The following is a 23,169-nucleotide window of genomic DNA, read 5'->3' as shown; positions in this document are numbered from 1 at the left end:
GACAAAGTTAAAAATTACCCAGCACCAGGTTATAGTCCAACAGGTTGGACTGTCCAGTCCAACACTGGCTCCTCCACATCTCAGAAAAAGGAAACAACCATGTGGATAGGCTCTGCAAGATTTACATTCGGTAGTATATCCTATCGTTATTTATCAGAATAGCAATACTTGATCAAAACAAATAGTTAAAATACAAATTTATTTGGCATTAAAAAATTATCTGACCACTACTTCAATTGTTGTTTGTGAAGCCATGTGTATAAAATAGTTGTTATGTGTATCTGTAAACCAAAATTGGCTTTGAAGTATTTTGACATTGAGAGTGGGACAAAACACTGATTCCATGCTGATAATGTCTTAATCCATTGATGTCTCTGAGATTTTGCAGTGTGCGAGTTGGTTATCACATTTTCTTGTCTTACAATCACTCATTAGCTGTAAAACATTTTGGTACACCTGAAGCTTATGAAAACAGCTCTATAATTGCAAAGTTACTTTATTTTCCTTATATAAAAACAAGTACTTCCAATGTTCAACTGTAAATTGAGAACCAAAGTGCATTTAATCACCTGTAACTCTAATCTCAAAACTAAATGATTCTTGTCCAAGAAGATTCTTCAATGTTACAGAATAAATTCCAGAGTGAGATCTCTGTGAGGCTGGAATAATAAGTTGAGTGCTACCACTGGTACTGGTTATTGTAGCTTGCTCCGAAACTGGAAAACCATCTTTCAGCCAAATCACTTCAGGAGGAGGTGATGCCTAAAAAATGTACATAGAAAAGCCCAACATTACAACTGTAAACATCTCAAATGGGAAAATACATAAAACATATTGCAGAGTTCCTCACTTCAAATGGCATTTGGACTCGTAAGGAGTTTCCTTCTTTGATGATCATGAAACTTTTTACAGATTCATCCAATATAAACTTGGGATGCACTGAAATGTAAAAAAAGGAGTAAAAATATTATTTTGGAAGAAACAGAGTAAATAGCAATTTATAGAATTTTGAATACATCATAGGCATCCAGGAATGAATTATATGTGATATCTGTTGGCTTTGATTCAAGAGGTGACTATCAGTTAAGAAAATGTATGAAAATTCAAAAATCTAAACAAAATCCAATTCACATCTATTATCCTGACCATCAGTTATCCTTCTGCCAAATCATTATAATATATTGGCTTGTTATTTATTGTATTGCTATGAGTGGAACATTACTATGCATAAAAAAACAAATTTGTCTTTGTATCGCCAGACAGAACACTTATTTTGTTGGCTGATATGTCTATGGATGTGAAAGCATCATTTAAGTTGATTCAAGAAAATAAAATGGGACAAGCAACTGAGAATAGAATAAAATGAAATTGGGACACTGTGACCACTACATAATTCAATTCAGTGTGAAATAGAAGGGATAATTAAGAGCCATTGATAAGCATGCAAGACTGAAAATAAATGAATCTTCATTGAAACAGCAAGGGTACTGATGAGCGTTAACCAGGAAGAAATGTTAACATTAAGGTCAATGTATTTGTGGATATGTTCAAAAATAAAGCAGATGAAGTTCAATGAATAATTGTCTGTAAGGTAGGAAAGGGATGCATCAAGAAATGACATTCCATAGGCAAACTGAGAAAGATAAATGTATGTAATATTAAAAGGGAAGGCATATAGTAAACCAAGACTGAGGTTAATTGAATAATCAGAAATACAGAATACAGAAAGCTTAAATGGACAGATGGAAAGAGTGGTTAGAAGTGCTAAAAGGAAATGTGCAGATAAACCAAAGGTAGCAGCAAATTATTTTGATAGGCTTACAGTAGTTAAAGTCAAGGTAGAAAAGGTGTGGTGAAGATCATACTCTAACCAAGCCATAGTGAAGAATTAGACATTGCTGGAGGTGAAACGTTGAAAAGAGCATGGCATATTTGTTATAGATAAGTATACACAGATTGATTTTGAAAAAGAAATACCAAAATACAGGGCAGATAATTTACAGGGCTGATGGTATGTATCCTATGCTTTTGAAATAAATCAGATTGAGAGTGACAGAAGCTTTGGCTGCACAGAGATATTCAGTTAAGATGAGAGAGCTGGGCAATAGAATTAGTTTCACATTGGTTTTGAGAAGTATCCAGCAGAGACATGATGAATTAAATGTCTCCCTTCTGGTCTATAAAGCTCTCTGAGAGCATACACTTCCAACTAGGTGTACAAGGAAGTTACATCAAACTAAACCTGAAGGTTGGAGTGCAGAGCCTTGCACAATGGTAGGAGAGGTTGACGCCAAGGTTTTTGTATTTTGTCCAAACCATTTTGTATTTAATTGGACTAAACATTGATTGCTACTCATGTTCATCTGGGCCTGACAGTGTTCAGAGAGTAACAGCACAAGCTCAATCTAAGCCCAAATTAAGCTCTCCTTCACTGACCATTAAACATTGAAGGCAACGGGTCAATAGCTCACCTGTTTATGTTCAATCAGCACATATTCAATTTTAAATAAATTTGCATACTATCTATCAACATAGTGATGAGTACATTCCCATACCTCATCTTTACCAGGTCAGCCAGAAGATCAAGAAAATAGATTTTGAAAGCCAGGGTCAATAAAACATTTATATAAACATATACATGGTAAAATTGTAAACACAATTACCTGGAGGCGGCATGGCAAGAACATAATTGTCTAATTCCATGGGTTCCCCCATTCCACCATCATTGACAGCTCTTACACGTAGAAAATACATTCCCATTTTTTTTAAGCCTTTCACAGTATATGAATTCAATCCCACAGCAGCAGAGTTGCATCTAGTCCAAGCTGCATTGCCAGAAGATTTCATTTCAACAATGTACCCTTTAGGAATATCACTGCCCTTGTAAATTGGTGGAGTCCATGCTAGAGATATGGTTGAGTAGGTGGAATCTGTTACTCTGAGATCTCTCACAGTTCCAGGTACCTCTGCAAGTAAAAGGTAGAATAAAATGATCAACAAAAGATGAAACAACCACCTGATGAAGGAGTGTCGCTCCGAAAGCTCGTGTGCTTCCAATTAAACCTGTTGGACTATAACTTGGTGTTGTGTGATTTTTAACTTTGTACACCCCAGTCCAACATCGGTATCTCTAAACCATAAAATGATCAAGATGCTTCTCTACTTTAGTTTCAGATTGGAGTTAAAATAATTACTGAAGTTGGAAAATGTTTCAAACCTATTCAGTGTCTATTTACGCTGCATTTCCAAAAATTATTCTATGATTCTTAAAAGGATTGGAAATGCAACAAGTTAAGTTTCTTAAACTTTTATTATTGAGGAATTTTATTCATTGGAACTGCAAAACTATAATTATTCTCTGTCCGTGAGACTTGTTTATATAAATGAGGCTAGATTTATCCAAATCCTTGAGGCAACACTGGAGATTTGATTCTTAAAACATGGATTCTCTGCTGTCGATCTGAGTACTTTCATGAGGTATTGAATTGGGGCACAGCATCGTCACTCAAATCACAAAGGCAGAGATAATTAGGGAGGAGAGAATCAGAGTGAAGATCTTGACAGTAGTGATAAATGGAAGGATGGACTGAATTGCAGAGGAAAGTTGGATAAGCTAGCATTATGTTCCTTGGAACACAGGAGGCTGAGGATGAGTTTAAGGAGCTGATAACCAGACGGCATAGTTATGGGTTAAGAGATTTAAGTTTTAGATTGGGTTCAAAGCAATATCTTTCTCAACTGAAAGATGATGAGAATCTGAACCTCACTGTCTGAAATGTTTGAGCAAACAGAAATTTCCTAACATTTAAAAAAAACATTGTGGATATGCAAACTGCTGTGAAGCACCATTATCTAAGAAGCGACAGACCGAGAACTAGAAAGTGAGATTAGATTGGGTGGCTAAACATCAACTGGTTCATACATGACATCCGAATGACTATCTTCCCCGCTGCAGGTTTATGTGATTCTAGGATCGATGATTCTCTCATACATTTATTGCTGCTGAGAATATAATTTTGGCTGAAGGCTGGAAGTAGTCCCCTACAATTAAGCTAAGAGAACATGAGGCAGGCAAGTAAGAGGAGAAAGAGAAACGGAATTCTTGCTCAAATTAAAGGTAATCACACCGGTTTACTTTGTTTAACAAAATCACAAACCTTGTTGCTATGAAACTATGTGGAATTTCACAAGATGCAATGGACACATTATCCCTCATACAATACAAAAATGACAAGGTAAAATCTTTTTATTCATTCATGGGATCAGGACATCACTGATGCAAACATTTGTTGCCCAAAGAGCACATAAGAGTCAGCCACATTATTTGGAGTTACATGTAGACCAGACCAGATAAGGACAGCAGTTTCCTTCCCAAAAGGATAGAAGTAAACCAGATGGATTTTCCAACAATCGATTCATGGTCATCATAAGGCTCTTAATTCCAGATATTTTTTTACTGAATTCAACTTCCACCATCTGCCCTCAGATTATTACCTGAGCCTCTGGATTAACAATCTAACAATAATACCACTAGGCTGTTGCTTCCCCCTTCACTTCAACAGTTCCCCAATCATCTTAAGCATCAATCAGAATATTAATTTTACCAGTAGAGAATAAATATACTTTTATTCAATGCACTAAAAGTCAGACGAGCATATCTATGTGAAATGAAAGCAGGAATTGAACAGTTTTGGCTCCATTGAGCTAGGGATTGAAGTGATTGAGTTGAAGGTAGACTGTTGTGGTTGGGAATGTAAAATAGTGCGGTCCCAAGTAATAATGAATCCCTGGTGCTTTCCTGCTATTCTGAAACTCAGCATTTGTCTGATAATGGGATCAGCTGCCTAGTCTATGAAAATGCAAAGAATCCAATTAAGGTTAAATTCTGTAAGATTGTGATAACTTTCTGATGGCTGTGGACAGCAATCCTCCTTGTGTGGAGACCCACCAGTTCATTGGAAATGGCTCAATCTTAGGTGGTGGTTCCATGCCCCAATGGTTATCTGAATGCAAGGCATCATAATCTTAGCTGTATACAGCAGTATTTGTGATGTAAGAGTTAGGAAGTCTTGCTGTAACTGTACAAGGTGCTGGTGAGATCACACTTGAGCAGTTTTGGTCACCTTATTTAAGAAAATATATTATTTCATTGCAGGCAGTTAAGAGAAGGTTCACCAGGATGACCCCTAATATGGAGACATTGTCTTCTGAGCAAAGGCTAAACAAATTGGGACTCTACTCATTAGAATTTAGAAAAAAATGAGACATGAACTAATTGAGACATAATGGAATCATAGAATTCCTACAGTGTGGAAACAGGCCATTTAGCCCATCAAGTCCACACCCATCCTCTGAAGAGCCTCCCACCCAAACCCATCCCTGATCCTATACCTGTATTTCCCATGGCTAATCGATCTAGCCTGCACACATTGGGAAATTTAGTATGGTTGATCCACCTAACCTACACGTCTTTCGACTATGGAAGAAAACTGGAGCACCTGGAGGAAACCCACGCAGACACAGGCAGAATGTGCAAACTCCACACAGTAGGTCGTCCAAGAGTAGAATTTAACCAGGGTCCCTGACGCTGTGAAACAGCAGTGCTAACCACTGAGCCACCATGCCATCCTCCCGAAAAGGATTGACAGGGTAAATATTCTGAAGATGTTTCTCCTCAGGGGAAAGCCTGGGACAAGAGGGCATAATCTCGGAATTAAGCTGTGCCAATTCATGACTGAGAGGAGGAGGAATTTCTTTTCCCAGAGGGTTGAAAGTCTTTGGAATTACTTGCTGCAGAGTTTCACTGCTGACAATAGACAATAGGTGCAGAAGTAGGCCATTCGCCCCATCGATCCAGCACCACTATTCATTATGATCATGGCTGATCATCCACAATCAGTATCCTGTTTCTGCCTTATGGCCATGACCCTTGATTCTGCTATCTCTAAGAGCTCTATCCATCTCTTTGTTGAAAGTATTCAGAGGCTTGGCCTCCACTGCCTCCTGGGGCAGAGCATTCCATATATCCACCTACTCTCTGGGTGAAAAAGTTTCTCCTCAACTCTGTTCGAAATGGCCTACCCATTATTTTTAAACTGTGTCCTCTGGTTCAGGACTCACCCATCAGCTGAAACATGCTTCCTGCCTCCAGAGTGTCCAATCCGTTAATAAGTTTATACATCTCAATCAGATCTCCTCTCATCCTTCTAAACTCAAGAGTATACAAGCCCAGTTACTCCAATCTTTCAACATATGATAGTCCCACCATTCCGGGAATTGACCTCGTGAACCTACACTGCACTCCCTCAATAGCCAGAATGTCCTTCCTCAAATTTAGCAACCAAAACTGCACACAATACTCCAGGTGCAGTCTCACCAGGGCCCTGTACAGCTGCAGAAGGACGTCTTTGCTCCTATACTCAATTCCTCTTGTTATGAAGGCTAGCATGTCATTAGCTTTCTTCACTGCCTGCTGTACCTATATGCTTTCTTTCATTGACTGATGTAAAAGAACACCTAGATCTCATTGTACTTCCCCTTTACCTAACTTGACTCCATTTAGATAGTAATCTGCCTTCTTGTTCTTGCCACCACACTTGCTAGCAAGTGTGGCTTTGGGAAATCCATTTAGTCCTGACAGCAGAGTCCTGCCACCTATGGGAATAAACAGCCCATGGTTTCACCCATAATACAAACAACTTACAAAAAATGTATAAATATTAAAAACTTTTGTGTGTCATGTCTCACAGCCATATCTTCAATAAATATATTCATGTGGGGCAGAGTTATTATATGTTTTTACAGCTGAGATGGATAGATTTTTGATCAGTAAGAGAATCAAGGGTTATGGGGAAAGGGCAGGAAAGTGTTCATGAGGAACGTCAGATCAGTCATGATCTTATTGAAGGGGCCTGAGGGGCCAAATGACTTACTCCTGTTCCTAATTCTTATATTAGGGATCTACTCTTTCAAATGGGTTTTCCCCTTTATCCTGATCTCCCTACTAGCTTTGAAAGCCTTTTCATTGCAGCTACGTTATGATGTGCAATGGTAACACCTCCATATTGATGTTAGATTAGATTACTTACAATGTGGAAACAGGCCATTTGTCCCAACACGTCCACACCGACCCACCGAAGCACTACCCACCCATACCCCTACATTTACCCCTTCACCTAACACTATGGGCAATTTAACATGGCCAATTCACCTGACCTGTACATCTTTGGACTGTGGGAGAAAACCGGAGCACCCAGAGGAAACCCACGCAGACACAGGGAGAATGTGCAAACTCCACACAGTCAGTTGCCTGAGGCGGGAATTGAACCCGGATCTCTAGAGCTGTGTGGCAGCAGTGCTAACCACTGTGCCACCATGCTGCCCTAGTTCTTGCACAATTCTTGACCTGCCACAGCAGCACTCCCCTTTCCTGATAGGGCTTCCCTACAAGAGTTGCCCCCAGCCCTTGGATTGAGTCGATTGCATCCTTCTGCGAAAGGACAATGAGCATGGAGACAGCCAATTTGTCGGCCACTTCTTGGTATTTTGTTTCACTGTTGTGGTTCTGTTCGCCGAGCTGGGAATTTGTGTTGCAGACGTCTCGTCCCCTGTCTAGGTGACATCCTCAGTACTTGGGAGCCTCCTGTGAAGCGCTTCTGTGATCTTTCCTCCAGCATTTGTAGTGGTTTGAATCTGCCGCTTCCGGTTGTCAGTTCCAGCTGTCCGCTGCAGTGGTCGGTATATAGGGTCCAGGTCGATGTGCTTATTGATTGAATCTGTCGATGAGTGCCAAGCCTCTAGGAATTCCCTGGCTGTTCTCTGTTTGGCTTGGCCTATAATAGTAGTGTTGTCCCAGTCAAACTCATGTTGCTTGTCCTCTGCTTGTGTGGATACTAAGGATAGCTGGTCGTGTCGTTTCGTGTTCATGGATGCGGATCATTAGCTGTCTTCCTATTTGTCCTATGTAGTGTTTTGTGCAGTCCTTGCATGGGATTTTGTACACTACATTGGTTTTGCTCATGCAATTTCATCAACAGATGCCTAAGGGAAAGACAACGGAACAAGGACATGCCACAACCCAAAGGACTAGCCACACTACCATACACCAAGAGCATTTCCGAACTGACAGCCACTAGGACTGCGACCACTAGGACTCATACAGCATACAAACCAACAGCCACACTCAGACAACTCACCAGGACAAAGGACCCGATACCCAGCATGAGCAAAACCAATGTAGTGTACAAAATCCCATGCAAGGACTGCACAAAACACTAGATAAGACAAACAGGAAGACAGCTAACGATCCGCATCCATGAACACCAACTAGCCACGAAACGACACGACCAGCTATCCTTAGTATCCACACAAGCAGAGGACAAGCAACATGAGTTTGACTGGGACAACACTATTATTATAGGCCAAGCCAAACAGAGAACAGCCAGGGAATTCCTAGAGGCTTGGCACTCATCGACAGATTCAATCAATAAGCACATCGACTTGGACCCTATATACCGACCACTGCAGCGGATAGCTGGAACTGACAACCGGAAGCGGCAGATTCAAACCACTATAAATGCCAGAGGAAAGATCACAGAAGCGCTTCACAGGAGGCTCCCAAGCACTGAGGATGTCACCTAGACAGGGGACGAAACGTCTGCACCAGAAATTCCCAGCTCGGTGAACAGAACCACAACAACGAGCACCCGAGCTACAAATTTTTGCACAAACTTTGAATTTTGTTTCACTGTTGGCAAGTGTGGCTTTGGGAAATCCATTTAGTCCTGACAGCCGAGTCCTGTCATCTATGGGAATAAACAGCCCATGGTTTCACCCATAATACAAACAACTCACAAAAATGTATAAACGATAAAATAATTTTTTGTGTTACGTCTCACAGCCAGTATGTCAGCATATCTTCAATAGACATATTCACGATATTGCAATATTATACTTGTGTGTACTACTGGAGCATGGTGTTCAATGCTGCTCTATGGAAATGTAACTTTGGATTATAATTAATTTATTAATTGTAATAAACATGTGTTGTATTTTAAATACTACAATACTCATGCCTAGTTTCTTAATGTAAGCATTGAGAATACCCAGGTAGAAGCAAAATCACATCCTGGTTAGCAGTGGTGGCCATCTGCACAAAATAAACTGCAGTATCTCAGTGGAAAAACTCATTGAAGACAAACAGGACAACAGCTTTTCACATCAGAGAATTCAGGCAATCAGAAGCACCAGTTTCTCTGAGCTCAGACAGCCAAAACGATCTTTAACTAGAGCATTGATCATCACGAAGAAAAACCTAATTTCCTTTTGATTGCAGAACAAAATCTTTCAAGATACGATCAATTTTCAAGAGTTCATTGCTTAAAAATAAGAAGGGTGAAGTTACAAATGTGACCAAAAGGCGAACAATAACTACATGCTTTAGGTGTAGCCAATGCTATTACTATAGTCAACAAAGTGCACCAAACCAGCAATAAGATTTTATTTGTCACACCTACCCAAAAGGTTCCCTGCTTTACTTGATATTACACAGAATGTGGCACCAAGAAGATTAGGCATATATGTGCAGGAACTCTAGCTCCAACAGCCAAGCCAGATCCCAGAACAAGATCAGTCAGTAACTTTAAAGGTGTCTTTACATAATAACTGTGAGACATAATACAACAAATTAGACCACAGTCTGTTCTGATATAACGTGATTGTTCTGTTCCTGTGTGATCCCGCATTATAAGAAAATCGCATAATAGCAGCACCATTTAAAACAATGGGACTGGAACCGTGTTATAGCCAATACAGGAAAGGAAAATTCTCATCCATGAATAATGGTCTAAATTCTTCAATTGCATTAAAACCAATTCGTGTTGAAGAAATGCATGTTATAGCAGAATCAACTGTACTTTTTTCATTGCTTCATACTATTATGATGAGCTACTATCCTTATCCTTGAAGTTCGCTGTGAATACATACTCATGGGCTCACGAGCAAATGCTGCTTCAGTTTCACAGCTGGGCTCCCCTGGACCAGAGGAGTTCACTGCAATCACTCGAAATTCATACTCCAACCCTTCAATGACATCAGTTATCGTCCACTTCTTACCTGTATAAAATGAACTCAGTCATTTTAGATACAATAACAATGCCTTAAAATGCCTGCTTCCCTACATTCAGTTAGTGTCAAACTCAGTTAATAAACTGAATGGATCATTAAAGTTAAAGTTGGATCTTAACCTTAATCTTTCACAGTTTCAATATTTCTCATCATCGACCTCAAAATGGTACATGTAATTGAAGTTTGTATGCGAATTCCAGATCTTAATAAAATGACAAACATTTTCAAGTTCCAAATTCAATTATATGCATGTGAAATGGCAAAACCAGGATACAAATTATGTTCAGTTTTAAACTCAAGTTACTAATTTTCTTCTAGCAAAATAATACTTGAAAATGTGAACGTTTTTCTCTTCAGAAGGGATTTTTAGCTGAAGTGATATTAGATGATAGCAATTTATAATGATCCCCAAAACAGATTATCTTGAAGCAATAACTTAATTTCTTCTGATACGTTTGATGTGTTAAGAGTGAGTATGGCAATCTTAACGGATCAACTATATTGTATAAAAGATAAAGCGTGATTAAAGTTTTTGTTTTGATCTCTTTTGAATGTTAATTCCATTTTCTTACCTGAAATGCTTTATACTTGGGCATCAAATACTAGTTAATTCTTTAAAAGGTTACAACAAATTCTACAAGCCAGTGAAAGCAATCTCCAATTATCAGATCAAAATGGCCAAGTACTGGACCAGGATTTTAGCAGGACCCAGGAAGTGGAAGGTGGAGCGTTGGGATAAGTAAAATCGTAGGGGCACCGTCCCAATTTACTTCTCAATGAGGGCTTGCTGTCACAACATTTTACTATTGCTGGAATCAAATGTGGAGATGTTTCCCATTTTAGGCAGCCAGCAACTAACATAATGAGTAGTAACTTTTTCGTGCTATTGGCTGTATGGGGAGGCCCCCAGCTAAATGGATGTGGCTCTGCCACAGTCCAGGAGGGTATGATTTAATAGAACAAAGAAGAGTCATCAACCTTATCGGATTGGTTTCCTTTCTATCCCTGGGTTCTATGAATTTTAAAATGTATTTTTAATTCCCTGCTCTAGGCCAGAGGCCTCCTGTGTATCTCATCATTAATCAACTTTCCCAGTGGCACTGCTGAGGCCTCAGAGCTGTCAGCTTTGGACTGGTACCATTAGTGGCCTACCTGCTGTAAGGTGGGCCCATAGAATACCAGTTGGAAAGCTACATGTGGTAATGTTGCTGAGCAAATGTAACTTAGGACTCAAGAGTCCTTTTCTCACACTGACATTAACGTTGTGATGCCATTTCCCAGAAGTAAAACATGCGAAGGGCACATATTAGTCAAACTTGTCTTGTATACTTCAAAAACCGGGACCAGATCACTCACTTCCAAGTATTCTTGGTTATTTCCTCCAGTCTGTAAAACCCAACCCATGTAATTACCTGTAACTGGAGTATCAGTGACAGCACTCCAGACGTTGCTACCTTTCTTACGCTTTTCTATGATATATCCAATTATTCTGGAACCACCGGTGTTATGTGGTGGAGTCCATGACACTGTAATGGATTTGCTGCTTGCACTCAAGATATTTGGTTTTGCTGGAGCTCCAGGAACATCTGGAATAATGAATGTTTCCGCAAAACATTAAATTTGGTCACAATTATACATAAGACATATTTATCTACTGCTTTATGTGCTTTTGTCATGATATAATGATTGGGATCTGATCAATTAGACCCAATTAACTGATCTTGTATTTTAGATATAATAACAACTCCTTAAGATGCTTGCTTCCCTTCAAGCTAGATTTAAACTCAATTAATGAATTGAATGGATCATTAAAGTTAAAGTTGAAATACAAGGACCTACCTTTTCTGCCAGCAGTGATTACATCTGATAACAATGCTTCACTTTTGCCTTCTGAATTCACAGCCCAAACTTTGAATTTGTATTTTTTTTCTGGCTCCACTTTGTCATAGGAGAATGTTGTTATTGACTTGTCCATTTCACCAACTTTGGTCCATGTATTTCTACCCACCTGTTGCCTTTCAATTACATAATGCTGTATAGGTTTCCCACCGTCATCTCTAGGAGGCTTCCACTTCAAAGAAATACAGTTTTCCAAACTGGCTAGAACTTTTAGAGGGCCCTGAGGGGCTTGTGGTTTGTCTGAAACAAAGCAATAAAACCATCAATAAATTATTTCAAATCAATCTAAACATTACTATTTGTCTCATAGCAATCAATATCCTGCAGGATACAGGTGTTGTGAATAATTTTAAAAGTTTGTGTATGTTTCTTAACATCAAATAAAACATTTGCAATACTGAATTATTGAATTATGTAACATTTTAACAATGCTTCTCTGAAATTCTCATTGATATAATACTTGAAGCATAAACAAAAAAAAACCTAACAGGTAGCCCTAGTCCCAATAATGGCACTTTTACGAGAGCTGAGGGCAACCAGTGTTTTCTAGCTTAGACTCTGTTGGAATATTAGGGAAAAGTCAATTGCTAGAATGAATTAGCGGACACCTCTTTGGCTATGAATGCACCTTGAACATCCACTTGCTAGAATTTCCTGGGAAATCTGGTGTCTGCTGCCTGGTCCAGTAAAGATGTCAGAGGCTTCCTCCTCTCTTTGTGCAAGAGACATGAGAAATAACCTCAAATGATCTCCTTGGTAAGGAAAGTCATTGACTGTAAAAATTAATTTACCAATCTCTATGTTTTTGAGGCTTAGGTCATATCCTTAGCTTGTAGCCCTTGAGATTGTCATATGGGTCATTGAGATGGTCGATGTGTTATTTGTCACTAAGAGTAACAACATCAATTTAATCCCTGCAAGAACAAGGATTGGAAATTCCAGACATAAGGTGTTCTTGCATCTCATAGAGCTGAGTACTCCAGGAAGATTTGGCTGGAGGTTTCTGTCTGGCTGTAGGATTTTGGTCCCACAGATCCATTCTTTAAAAAAAAAACAACCTTTTAATTTTCAAGTGTTTTGTTAACACATCTCAGATCTCTGCAGGACAAAATTATGCATTACTTCTCAAGACAAGAGAACAAATTGAGGCACAATTTGGACACAGGTTTAACATGCCACTCCATTCAGTTTCTACTCAGCCATGTTGAAAAGAGGTTAATTTCTCTTTCTTGGATGGGAACGATCATATGAGATGTTTTTACTGACTTACTGTTTCTTTTCTTCTACTAGTCAATCAACCTAAGAGCACTACTAAGAGTAGTCTTCTGGGAATGCATCATCATTCACATCATGATCATAAGAGGTTACATATAATCTAAATAAAGTGTTTGCATAATACAGTCAACTATAATATTGAATATGCCTCCAATGTAACCTGTGCAAAAATGTAACAATAATCTATGAAAGAAAACAAATCCATACATTACCAATGACAGCCAAGTTAACATCTGCACTTGTTGTGCCACTTTCATTCTTCAATTTAATTGTCATCTTTCCACTGTCCTTTCTGTTACATTTGGAGATTGACAAACGTGTAAAACTTTTACTATTGTCAATGCTGATCCTGTTGTCTTCAAACAGTTCTTCCCCATCCTTGTACCAAGACACCTTCATTGGTGGCTTTCCTGAGAATGGCACCTTCACTGTTGCAGTGTGACCAGCCTTAATAATTGTGTCTTTCTTTCCCAACCGGTCAAGCACATCCTGATCAAACTCTGGAGGATCTGATGTTTAAAAAAAATGTTAAAAACCATTAAGTTACAATCATCTAATCTAAATAAACATTCAATTCCACTAAAATGTTTAAGCTTATGTAGGTTTTACTTGTTCCTCTGATCAGTTCTTATTGTTAACATTTACTATGATTTTCATAAGAAGAAAATTAAGGGCTCACTACTAATTTACTGTGATATGAGTAAAGTTAATGATGCTTTTGGAGCAGTTGATTTGTCAGAACTTGCTACAGCATTCTATAGGATCAACACTCAATTTATTTAAATTATTTGCATCATAATATAGTTGATGTGTCCTAGCAGGCACAGCAATGTTTCAGATATATAGAAGTTCTTTCTGGAATTTACACGTGAGCTGTATCTAATTAGCTTTGTTTGGCAAATGTTATGTTTAAACAAGTTCATCCTTAAATTGTGCAGCTGTCAGTTCCACAGAATATAGAACACAGAGTCAGCTTATTTCAACCTCACAGTGCTTAAGAATTATTTAGATGTACACTTGCTGTGTCAGAAATATAAGGCTATCGGCCAAGTGCTGAAAAATAGTATTAGATGTTTAAGAGACTTTTAAATAAGCACATGAATATGCAAGGAATGAGGGATATGGAGCAAGGGCAGGCAGAAGGGATTAGTTTAATTTGGCATCATGTTCAGTGCAACATTCTGGGTCAAAAAGCCCGTACCTGTACTGTTCAGTTTTATGCTCTAATAGTTAGGTACTTGGTTTAGACTGGTGCCAACTTGATAGGCAAAAGGGCCTTGACTCTGATTCATCAAATTAGTGTGTGTCAGCATTTATATATATAATTCTTCTTTCATTTTAATTCCCATCCTCACCCCAAGATCAAATCTGAAATAATTAAGAGAAATGCAAAATGAAACAGATTAATATTTGAAAGATAAATTGGGTGGAATACTGAGAGAGCTTGGCTGCAAATGATTTTCTGTCAATATGTCCATCCCTGAACAAAAATGAATTGATGAGGAATACCATACTTCAGCTTTATTCTGACACCATTAGACCACTGGATTCAAATGTGCTAATACATAAAAACATATGAAATCATTGAACTTGATTGAGTTTTGAAGAAGTAACAAAGAGGACTGATGAGGACAGAACTGTAGACATGATCTATATGGACTTCAATAAGGCGTCCGACAAGGTTCCCCATGGGAGACTGATTAGCATAGTTAGATCTCATGGAATACAGGGAGAACCAGCCTTTTGGATACAGAACTGGCTCCAAAATAGAAGACAGAGGGTGGTGGTGGATGGTTGCTTTTCAGACTGGAGGCCTGTGACCAGTGGTGTGCCACAAGGATCAGTGCTGGATCCACTACTTTTTGTCATTTATATAAATAATTAGAATGTGAACATAAAAGGTCTAGTTAGTAAGTTTGAAGATGACACCAAAAGTGGTGGTGTAGTGGGCAACGGAGAAGGTTAACTCAGATTACAACAGGATCTTGATCAGATGGGCTAATGGGCTGAGGAGTGGCAGATGGAGTTTAATTTAGATAAATGTGACGTGAAGCATTTTGGAAAAACAAATCAGAACAGGACTTATACACTTAATGTTAAGGTCTTAGGGAGTGTTGCTGAACAAAGAGACCTTGGAGTGCAGATTCATAGTTCTTGAAAGTAGAATCACAGGTAAACAGGATAGTGAAGAAGGCATTTGGTATGCTTTCCTTTATTAGTCAGAGCATTGAGTATAGGAGTTGGGAGGTTATGTTGCGGCTGTACAGGTCATTGGCTAGGCCACTTTTGGAATATTGCGTGCAATTCTGGTCTCCTTCCTTTCAGAAGGATATTGTGAAACGTGAAAGGGTTCAGAAAAAATTCACAAGGAAGTCACCAGGGTTGGAGGATTTGAGCTATAAGGAGAGGCTGAATAGGCTGGGGCTGTTTTCACTGGAGCATTGGAGGCTGAGGGGTGACCTTATTGAGGTTTAATAAAGCATGAGGAGCACGGATAGGATAAATCGACAAAGTCTTATCCCTGGGGTGGGGGAGTCCAGAACTAGAGGGCAGGGGTTTAGAGTGAGGGGGGGAAAGATATAAAAGGGACCTAAGGGGTAACATTTACATGCAGAGCGTGGTGTTTTTTGGAATGAGCTGCTAGAGGAAGTGGTGAGTACAATTGTACGATGTAAAATGCATCTGGATGGGTATATGAATAGGAAGGGTTTAGAGGGATGTGGGCCAAGTGCTGGCAAATGGGACTAGATTGGGTTGGGATATCTGGTCAGCATGGACGATTTGGACTAAAGGGTCTGTTTCCGTGCTGTACATCTCAATGACTCTATGACTCATTGGTTTCAAGCTTCAGTGCAGAATCGAAAATTGCTGCACTGAATTGATCAAATACAAATAGCTGTCAGTTTGTTTTCAGTCACTTTTCAAGACCGCGCTACTAACTTCAACAATAAAAACAGAAATCTCTGGCAAAACTCAACAGGACTGGCAACATCTGTGGGGGAAAAAAAGAGTTATGTTTTGAGTCTGGTGAATTTCTGTCAGAGCTGCTAACTTCAATACTGATTAATCTCCATACAATTTAAGCAATAACTGAAAGCAAAGTGGAAGCATAAAAGCTATTCATTTTTCTTTACAAAATATTAAGTTTTCATGCACCAACTTGTAAAGCTCATAAGGCTGAGGAAGGAAATGCGTAATAATCAGATAGTGTGAATATATGGGTGAACCTATGAGCCACATTGTATTTCCTACGGTGCTAATATCTATAAATTTAACATTCTACACTTTTGGTGGTACTATTTCATATGGAAGGAATATATTGAGAGGAATGATTTCTGTTAAACATACAAGCTATATTCAGATTTTCATCTCTTTCCTCACAGTTATTGCATAATTGCTGGTTGCTGTGGATTTAAATTAATTTGAGTGTCCCAAAGCTAATGTTAATTTCGCAGAGATTTACCTTCAACAAACAGAGAGGCTTTGGTTTTCCCTCCATCAGCTTCAAATGTATACATCCCTGAATCTTCCTCCTTGACATTGGGTATCGTCAGTTTTTGTACTGCTCCTTCTTTCGTGACTATTTTTCCATTTCCTGAAGTAATCTGTAGTGATACAAATGTTGTATATACAAACAAGCTCAGTTCTAAAAGCAGTAGCAGAAAACCTGTGGAGAATCTGCAAAATTGTTCATGATTTGTTGCTAGAGAGAAATGCAGAGGGAAAAATAATTTTGCAAATAAATACCAATAGCAATAAATCCCTCTCTTTGTATCACACATATACAATTTGCCACATAGTAGCTATCAATCATGACAGTCTCTCCAACAAAGTTACAAAATGCTTATTGGTTTGCATGATCTAGTGACATCCAGGAAAGGTATATTTAACTCAGAAACAATAGTGATATCTTTTGTAACTTTGAAACAAAATTCAAAATACATGGAAATATTATGAAAAATATTCTTTTCTCAGTTGTCTTAACAAAGTTCTTTTTTTGAATTTCTGACATAGCAAGTAAGTACGTTTGTCAATGTGGCTTTGTACAGTATGATTAAATGCAACATTCAAATCAATGCTCCACAGGCAAAGTTTTTTCTTTGGGGTTGGGGAGTCCAGAACTAGAGGGCATAGGTTTAGGGTGAGAGGGGGAGGATATAAAAGAGACCTAAGGGGCAACTTTTTCACACAGAGGGTGGTACGTGTATGGAATGACCTGCCAGAGGAAGTGGTGAAGGCTGATACAATTGCAATATTTAAGAGGCATTTGGATGGATATATGAGAAGGAAGAGTTTGGAGGGATATGGACTGGGTGCTGGCAGGTGGGACTAGATTGGATTGGGATATCTGGTCGACATGGATGGGTTGGACCGAAGGGTCTGTTTCCATGCTGTACATCTCTATGACTCCATGACTCTATTAGTTAAGTCTTTTATGTTTTGCATCCAACCTAAATCTCATGGACAAAAAGATATACTGGTGAACTACTGTTACACATAGTCTGCAGCAGTCAAGAAAGCAAATTATCGCTCCCTTCAGGAAAATTATGGATGGCAAGCAAATGTCAGTTTTTGGAATGCTCATAGACAATGAGTTGATTAGATAACATTATCCAAAAGAATTGGACCATGAGCATACCACTCCTGTTTGCTTTTATTGTAAACAATAGCTCTGAATTTAATGACTCAGTTTTGTAACATTTCAATTAAAAGAAAATGAACTACCTTTGTGCCGTTCTTAAACCAGGTGCCTTGCGTATTTTCATTTGCTGTCACACAACAAAATTCAGCTGCCTTTCCCTTCCGAGCACTCACATCTAAAAGTCCACTTTTGAAACGTCGAACCGGTTCTGAGACGATGCACAAAAAAATTAGATTTATAAAATGAAATGGTGTTGAAAATTAGAGATTCATCTGCATTAGAACAGTTTAAATGTCGAAAAGTATATTTTTACATTACAGCCTATTTACACATTGTACAAATCACAGAGTTTCAGTCGCGTTCTCTGTGGAAATTGAAAATTCATGTTCTGGCTGCTAATTGAATGAAGACTTTATGATGAATGTTCAGATCAATCGAGCATTTATAATTCAAAGTCACTATTCATTTCTTAATGGAAGTTCAAGTATCTCCCAGCCTATGGTATTTAAATGTTTGTTAACACTATGTCTCTGGATCCTTTTAACCATATATATTATTGATGTAGAAAAATTATTTGAAATGTTTAATCAAATTTGTTCATATATTTTAATTATTTCCCCCGTAACTAATATTAATAACTTAGTTTAGCTTCCTATAATAAGGGAATCAACAGACTGAATTTAAAGTTCACTCTCAGGTGTGTTTTTTGACAGGACTGGACACATCAAATACAAGGAACATGCTGGCCATCTCTGCTATACAAAGGTGGAAGGGTCTGAATGGGTTAGTGCTGAAGAGTGTATTACGTATCACCCAATATGACATAACATGGAGTTGGAAAGAGTAACTGCTTCGAATCTCAAAGGAGTAAGACCTGTCATCAAAGTTTCTTTTTATTAACTCAGTGGATGTGGACTTCACTGGCTGTGCCAGCACTTACAGATCATTCCTAATTGCCCTTGAAATGTTGCTGATGACCTTCCTCCTTAAACTGCTGTAGGAACAACAATAAATTTCCAAATCAGAATGGTGCGGCAGAGTTACTGAGACTATGAAATCTCCCTCATTGTGTCTGTAATTCTATCCTGTCATCCTGATTTGGAAATATGTTCTTGTTTTTTTCAATGTCACTTTGTCAAAATCCTGGAACACTCTCCTGAACAGTATCTTTGGTGCCCAGTTCAAGAAGGCAGATCATCACCACCATCTTGACAACAATTAGGTATAGGCAATAATAGATGGTAGTAATGTCAATCATATCATAGATAACTTCATGAATCTCCAGAAATGTAACAATGTGGGTTTAAAATCAGAATTCTAGGAGATGGAGTTGTTCTTAGAATTGCCACTGAATGCTTGTCAAATTCATTACAGTCAGAAGACGACTCAACTCCAGAGAAAACCATTCAGATGGTGAGAAAACATCCAGAAGCAAGATGTGGATAATATCCCGTTTTGCCTGGCAAATGGCAAGTAAATTTATAGGCAAAAGTGATGACTGCAGATGCTAGAAGCCAGAGTCTAGATTAGAGTGGTGCTAGAAAAGCACAGCAGGTCAGGCAGGATCTGAGGAGAAGGAAAATCGACGTTTCAGACGAAATCCCTTCATCAGGAATTCTCTAATTTAGAAAATGGCAAATAAATTTATGTCACACAAGTGCCAGGCAATTACCATCTTCAACAGTAGGGAAGCTAACCATGACTCATTAACATTCAATGGCATTACTATCACTGAATTCCCCACTATCTACCTCCTGAGGGTTATAATTGACCAGAAACTGAACAGGACTAGTCATAAAAATACTATGGCTACAACAGCAGGTCAGAGGCTAGAAATCCTACAGTGAGTAACTGATTGATCAAAGCCTTCCCACACCTATAAGTCACAAGCCAAGAGTGTGGGGAGTGTAGCTCCAACAAAATTCAAGAAGCTTGATTCAGGACAAAAGCATCCCACTAGGTTGGTATAACATCAACAATATTCACTTCCTCCACCACTGACACTGAGTAGTAGCAGTGTGCACTACCTACAAGATGCACTGCAGACATTCACCAAGATTCCTTAATCACCATCTTCCAAATCCAGAGTGACTGCTTTCTAGAAGCACAAGGGCAGCACATGCATAGACAGCACATACAAGTACCCATGCAAGACATTCACCATCATGATTGGAAATATATTGCCATTTCATCATTGCTGTTGTGTCAAAACACTGAAAGTTTTGCCCTAACAGCTTTGTTGTCTACCTACACTAAATGAACTGCAATGATTCAAAAAGGTGGCTCACTACCATCTTCACAAAGATCAGATCAATTTAAGATATCTGGTCAGCATGGATGAGTTGGATCAAAGGGTCCGTTTCTGTGCTGGTCATCTCTATGATTCTATGACAACTAGTATGGGCAATAAATGCTGGCCCAGCCACCAATGTCCATATACCATGAATGAATAAAAATGTTGTAAAAACTTATTGGAGTTCTTTGAAGAAATGCTATGTGTTGTGTATCAAGGGGAACTAATGGGTATATAATACTTACATTTCCTGAAATAATTTAAGTAGAAACATCAAAAATAATTATGGGAAGTGAAAGCCAATAGTGTAAAAGGTAACAGATTGGCATTGATATGAGATTGGTTATCTATCAGAATGCCACTAATGTGTCATTTTCTGATTGCAAAATATAAGGATTGATGGAAGGGATTGATGCAGGGGCCTCAAAGTGCAGAGGAACTTCGATTATCCAAAGGACACAAGTGGGGACTATTGCATTTGATTAATCAAATGCTAGATAATCGAGTGCTGGGTAACATAGTTAGCCAAGCATAGGGATCTTGTGATCTTGTGTGGATAATCCGAAATTCGGTTAATTGAATGCCGGATAATCGAGGTTCTTCTGAATCACAATTTATATTAATTACTTAGATGAAGGGACCAAAAGTATGTTTGCCAAATTTGTTGATTACATGAAAGTAGTTAGGAGTGCAAGTTGTGAAGAAGTTATAGGGAGGCTACAAAGGGATACTGGCAAGTTAACTGTGTGGGTAAATAATAGGTAAATACACTGTAACATGGAAAAATTTGAAAATGTCCATTTTGGCAGGAGTAATAAAAAAAGCATTAATTAAAGAAATCGCAGAGCTCTGAGATGCAGATTAATCTGGATTTCCTCAAAATTGAACTGCAAATGATGAGTACAGCAATTCGAAAAGTTAATAAAATGCTATTGCTTATTGCAAGTGGAGTTGATTAGAAATGCAGGGTGGCTATGCCTCAGTTATACAGGGCATTGGTGAGATCCCATCTGGAATACTGCATCTAATATTAGTTTCCTTATTTAATGAAGGAGCTAAGTTCATTGAAAGAATTTCTGAGAAGGTTTACCAGACTAATCCCTGGCGGCTTGACCTCAGAGGAAAGTGTAGATAGACTGGGTTAGTATCCACTGAAGTTCAGAAGACTAAGAGGTGACTTCATTGTCCTGAGGAATCTTGACAGGGTAAACGTGTAAAAGAAGTTTCTTCTTATAGCAGCATCTAGTACGGGGCGGGGGCGGGGGGGGTCACTGTTTAAAAATAAGAGATTGCTCATTTACGACATAGATGAGGAATACTTTTCACATCACAGGGTTAGTGAGACTTTACAACTCTCTTCAAAACGGTGCTGAAAGCAAGGTTCTTGAATATTTTTAAGGCTGAGGTTGATAGATTTTTATAAGCAAGGGGTGAAAGATCATCAGAATAGGCAGGAGTACGAAGATCAAACATGATCTTGTTGATTTACAAAGCCGACTTGAAGAGCCAAGTGGTCTGCTTCTGTTCCTAATTCCTCAGTTTATACGTCGGTATTGTTTTCAAATGGTGAATGGAAATAAATTTGTTTAAGAGAAATAAAATCACTATTCAAGGAATATTCATTTATGGAATTGGTTAAAGGGCAACCTGTCAGAGTGTAATAGATCAATGAAATCACAGTTCCTGAACAACATATTCTGAGAATGAAAACCTGCTCACAGTGATTGAAGGAATGGATGTGCAACTCCATGAAAGTCACCACTGAGATGGCACAATCAATGTGTACAGATTGAGGACACCGTCAAGAAGAAATTGCCTGGTTTGCAGATCCAGAACACTACAAAAACTGTACCTGTTTCAAAAGGACAGTCATCCTCCACAAAGGGAATTTCTAAAGTTAAAGAACTTTCAGGTGTTACAATAGAGCAACTGCATATTTTAGTAGGAAAGACTCCATAGACAAAGAAAATCTAATACATACAAGGTGTTATAGATCAAAAGGGCTTTCAGTCATTAGCTTGTCAGAAACAGGATCACTATTACCGTTTTCAAATCAGAAACATGTTGAACCTTCCAAATCTAAAGGAAATGCATTTCAGGGGTTGGGTAAAGATAATCACAATTACAAACAAAATGCCAATCATACCAATGTAATTTGTGTCTCATTGTTGTCGCAAATAAACTATTTTGTTTGACACAAGATCCTTTTCTTGTGAGACTACCAGACTGTTGTGGTGCGTGTGTGTGTGTGTGGGGCTGCTGGTAGAGGAGGAGGCGGAGTGTTATACTTGACAAAGCAGGGAAATAAGAACAATGACGGCAAAGCTACTGGATCTAACATCGTGGTGAAGTGTGGAGAGGATTCATTTTACAACAACCATTGACCTCCTCACACCTGAGTCTGCAACAATGCAGTAGATTGATAAACACTGAAACTGGCAGCTCTATTGCCATTTTAAAAATAAATCATTCATGGTCAATTGCCCTCGCAGCTAACTGGCCAGGATATTACACTGTCCACTTCGTAATGTGGTTGGCATGGACAGGCAGCCATGAGTGAGTAGCCTGTAATTTGAGCCAAAATTTAAAAATTGGTCGGAAAGAAGTGGAGACACATCAAATTCATGGGAAGGTATCCTTTGTGTGTTGGATGTATTTGAAGATGTTTCTCCCTCTTGTTTGTATCTTGCTGTAATCCAACACCCGCAGCCTTTCTCACCTCACCCTCCAGCTGCCCTATCACCCAAAAAGATCAAAATTACCTGGATCAGGCATCCATCCTTTCTCCTTTGTTTACCTTCTTGCTGTCTCAGCAGCATCTACCAGTAAATATTTCACCTCAAGAGTTATGCCAAATTATTATCATCAAGAACATTGTGCTGTGATCTGTCACCACTGCCTGTTATATGTTTATTTTAAGCACTACAATTTATCC

The 23,169-nt window shown here is 38.7% G+C and overlaps 1 protein-coding gene and 1 long non-coding RNA gene across 4 annotated transcripts in view; one reads left to right on the top strand and one right to left on the bottom strand.

The window, feature by feature from the left end:
- The window catches only part of LOC122563228 (immunoglobulin-like and fibronectin type III domain-containing protein 1), an 89,691-nt gene that overhangs the window by 7,295 nt on the left and 59,227 nt on the right, over positions 1-23,169 (bottom strand). For all 3 annotated transcript variants that reach the window (XM_043716828.1, XM_043716827.1, XM_043716826.1), the window contains 9 exons: positions 18,025-18,149; positions 16,763-16,904; positions 13,512-13,808; positions 11,965-12,264; positions 11,538-11,711; positions 9,985-10,113; positions 2,664-2,966; positions 851-939; positions 570-762 (listed from right to left, as the gene is read on the bottom strand). In XM_043716828.1, coding sequence (XP_043572763.1) covers positions 570-762; positions 851-939; positions 2,664-2,966; positions 9,985-10,113; positions 11,538-11,711; positions 11,965-12,264; positions 13,512-13,808; positions 16,763-16,904; positions 18,025-18,149 — 1,752 coding nt within the window. The remainder of the gene's footprint in view (positions 1-569; positions 763-850; positions 940-2,663; positions 2,967-9,984; positions 10,114-11,537; positions 11,712-11,964; positions 12,265-13,511; positions 13,809-16,762; positions 16,905-18,024; positions 18,150-23,169) is intronic.
- LOC122563229 lies at positions 47-20,289 on the top strand. Its single transcript, XR_006315534.1, has 3 exons — positions 47-130; positions 3,956-4,117; positions 18,655-20,289. It is a non-coding gene; the product is annotated as an uncharacterized LOC122563229 (long non-coding RNA).

Source organism: Chiloscyllium plagiosum, chromosome 26, assembly GCF_004010195.1.
Source record: "Chiloscyllium plagiosum isolate BGI_BamShark_2017 chromosome 26, ASM401019v2, whole genome shotgun sequence".
In the NCBI taxonomy this organism is placed as follows: domain Eukaryota; kingdom Metazoa; phylum Chordata; class Chondrichthyes; order Orectolobiformes; family Hemiscylliidae; genus Chiloscyllium; species Chiloscyllium plagiosum.
This window is presented reverse-complemented; position numbering and strand designations above follow the sequence as displayed.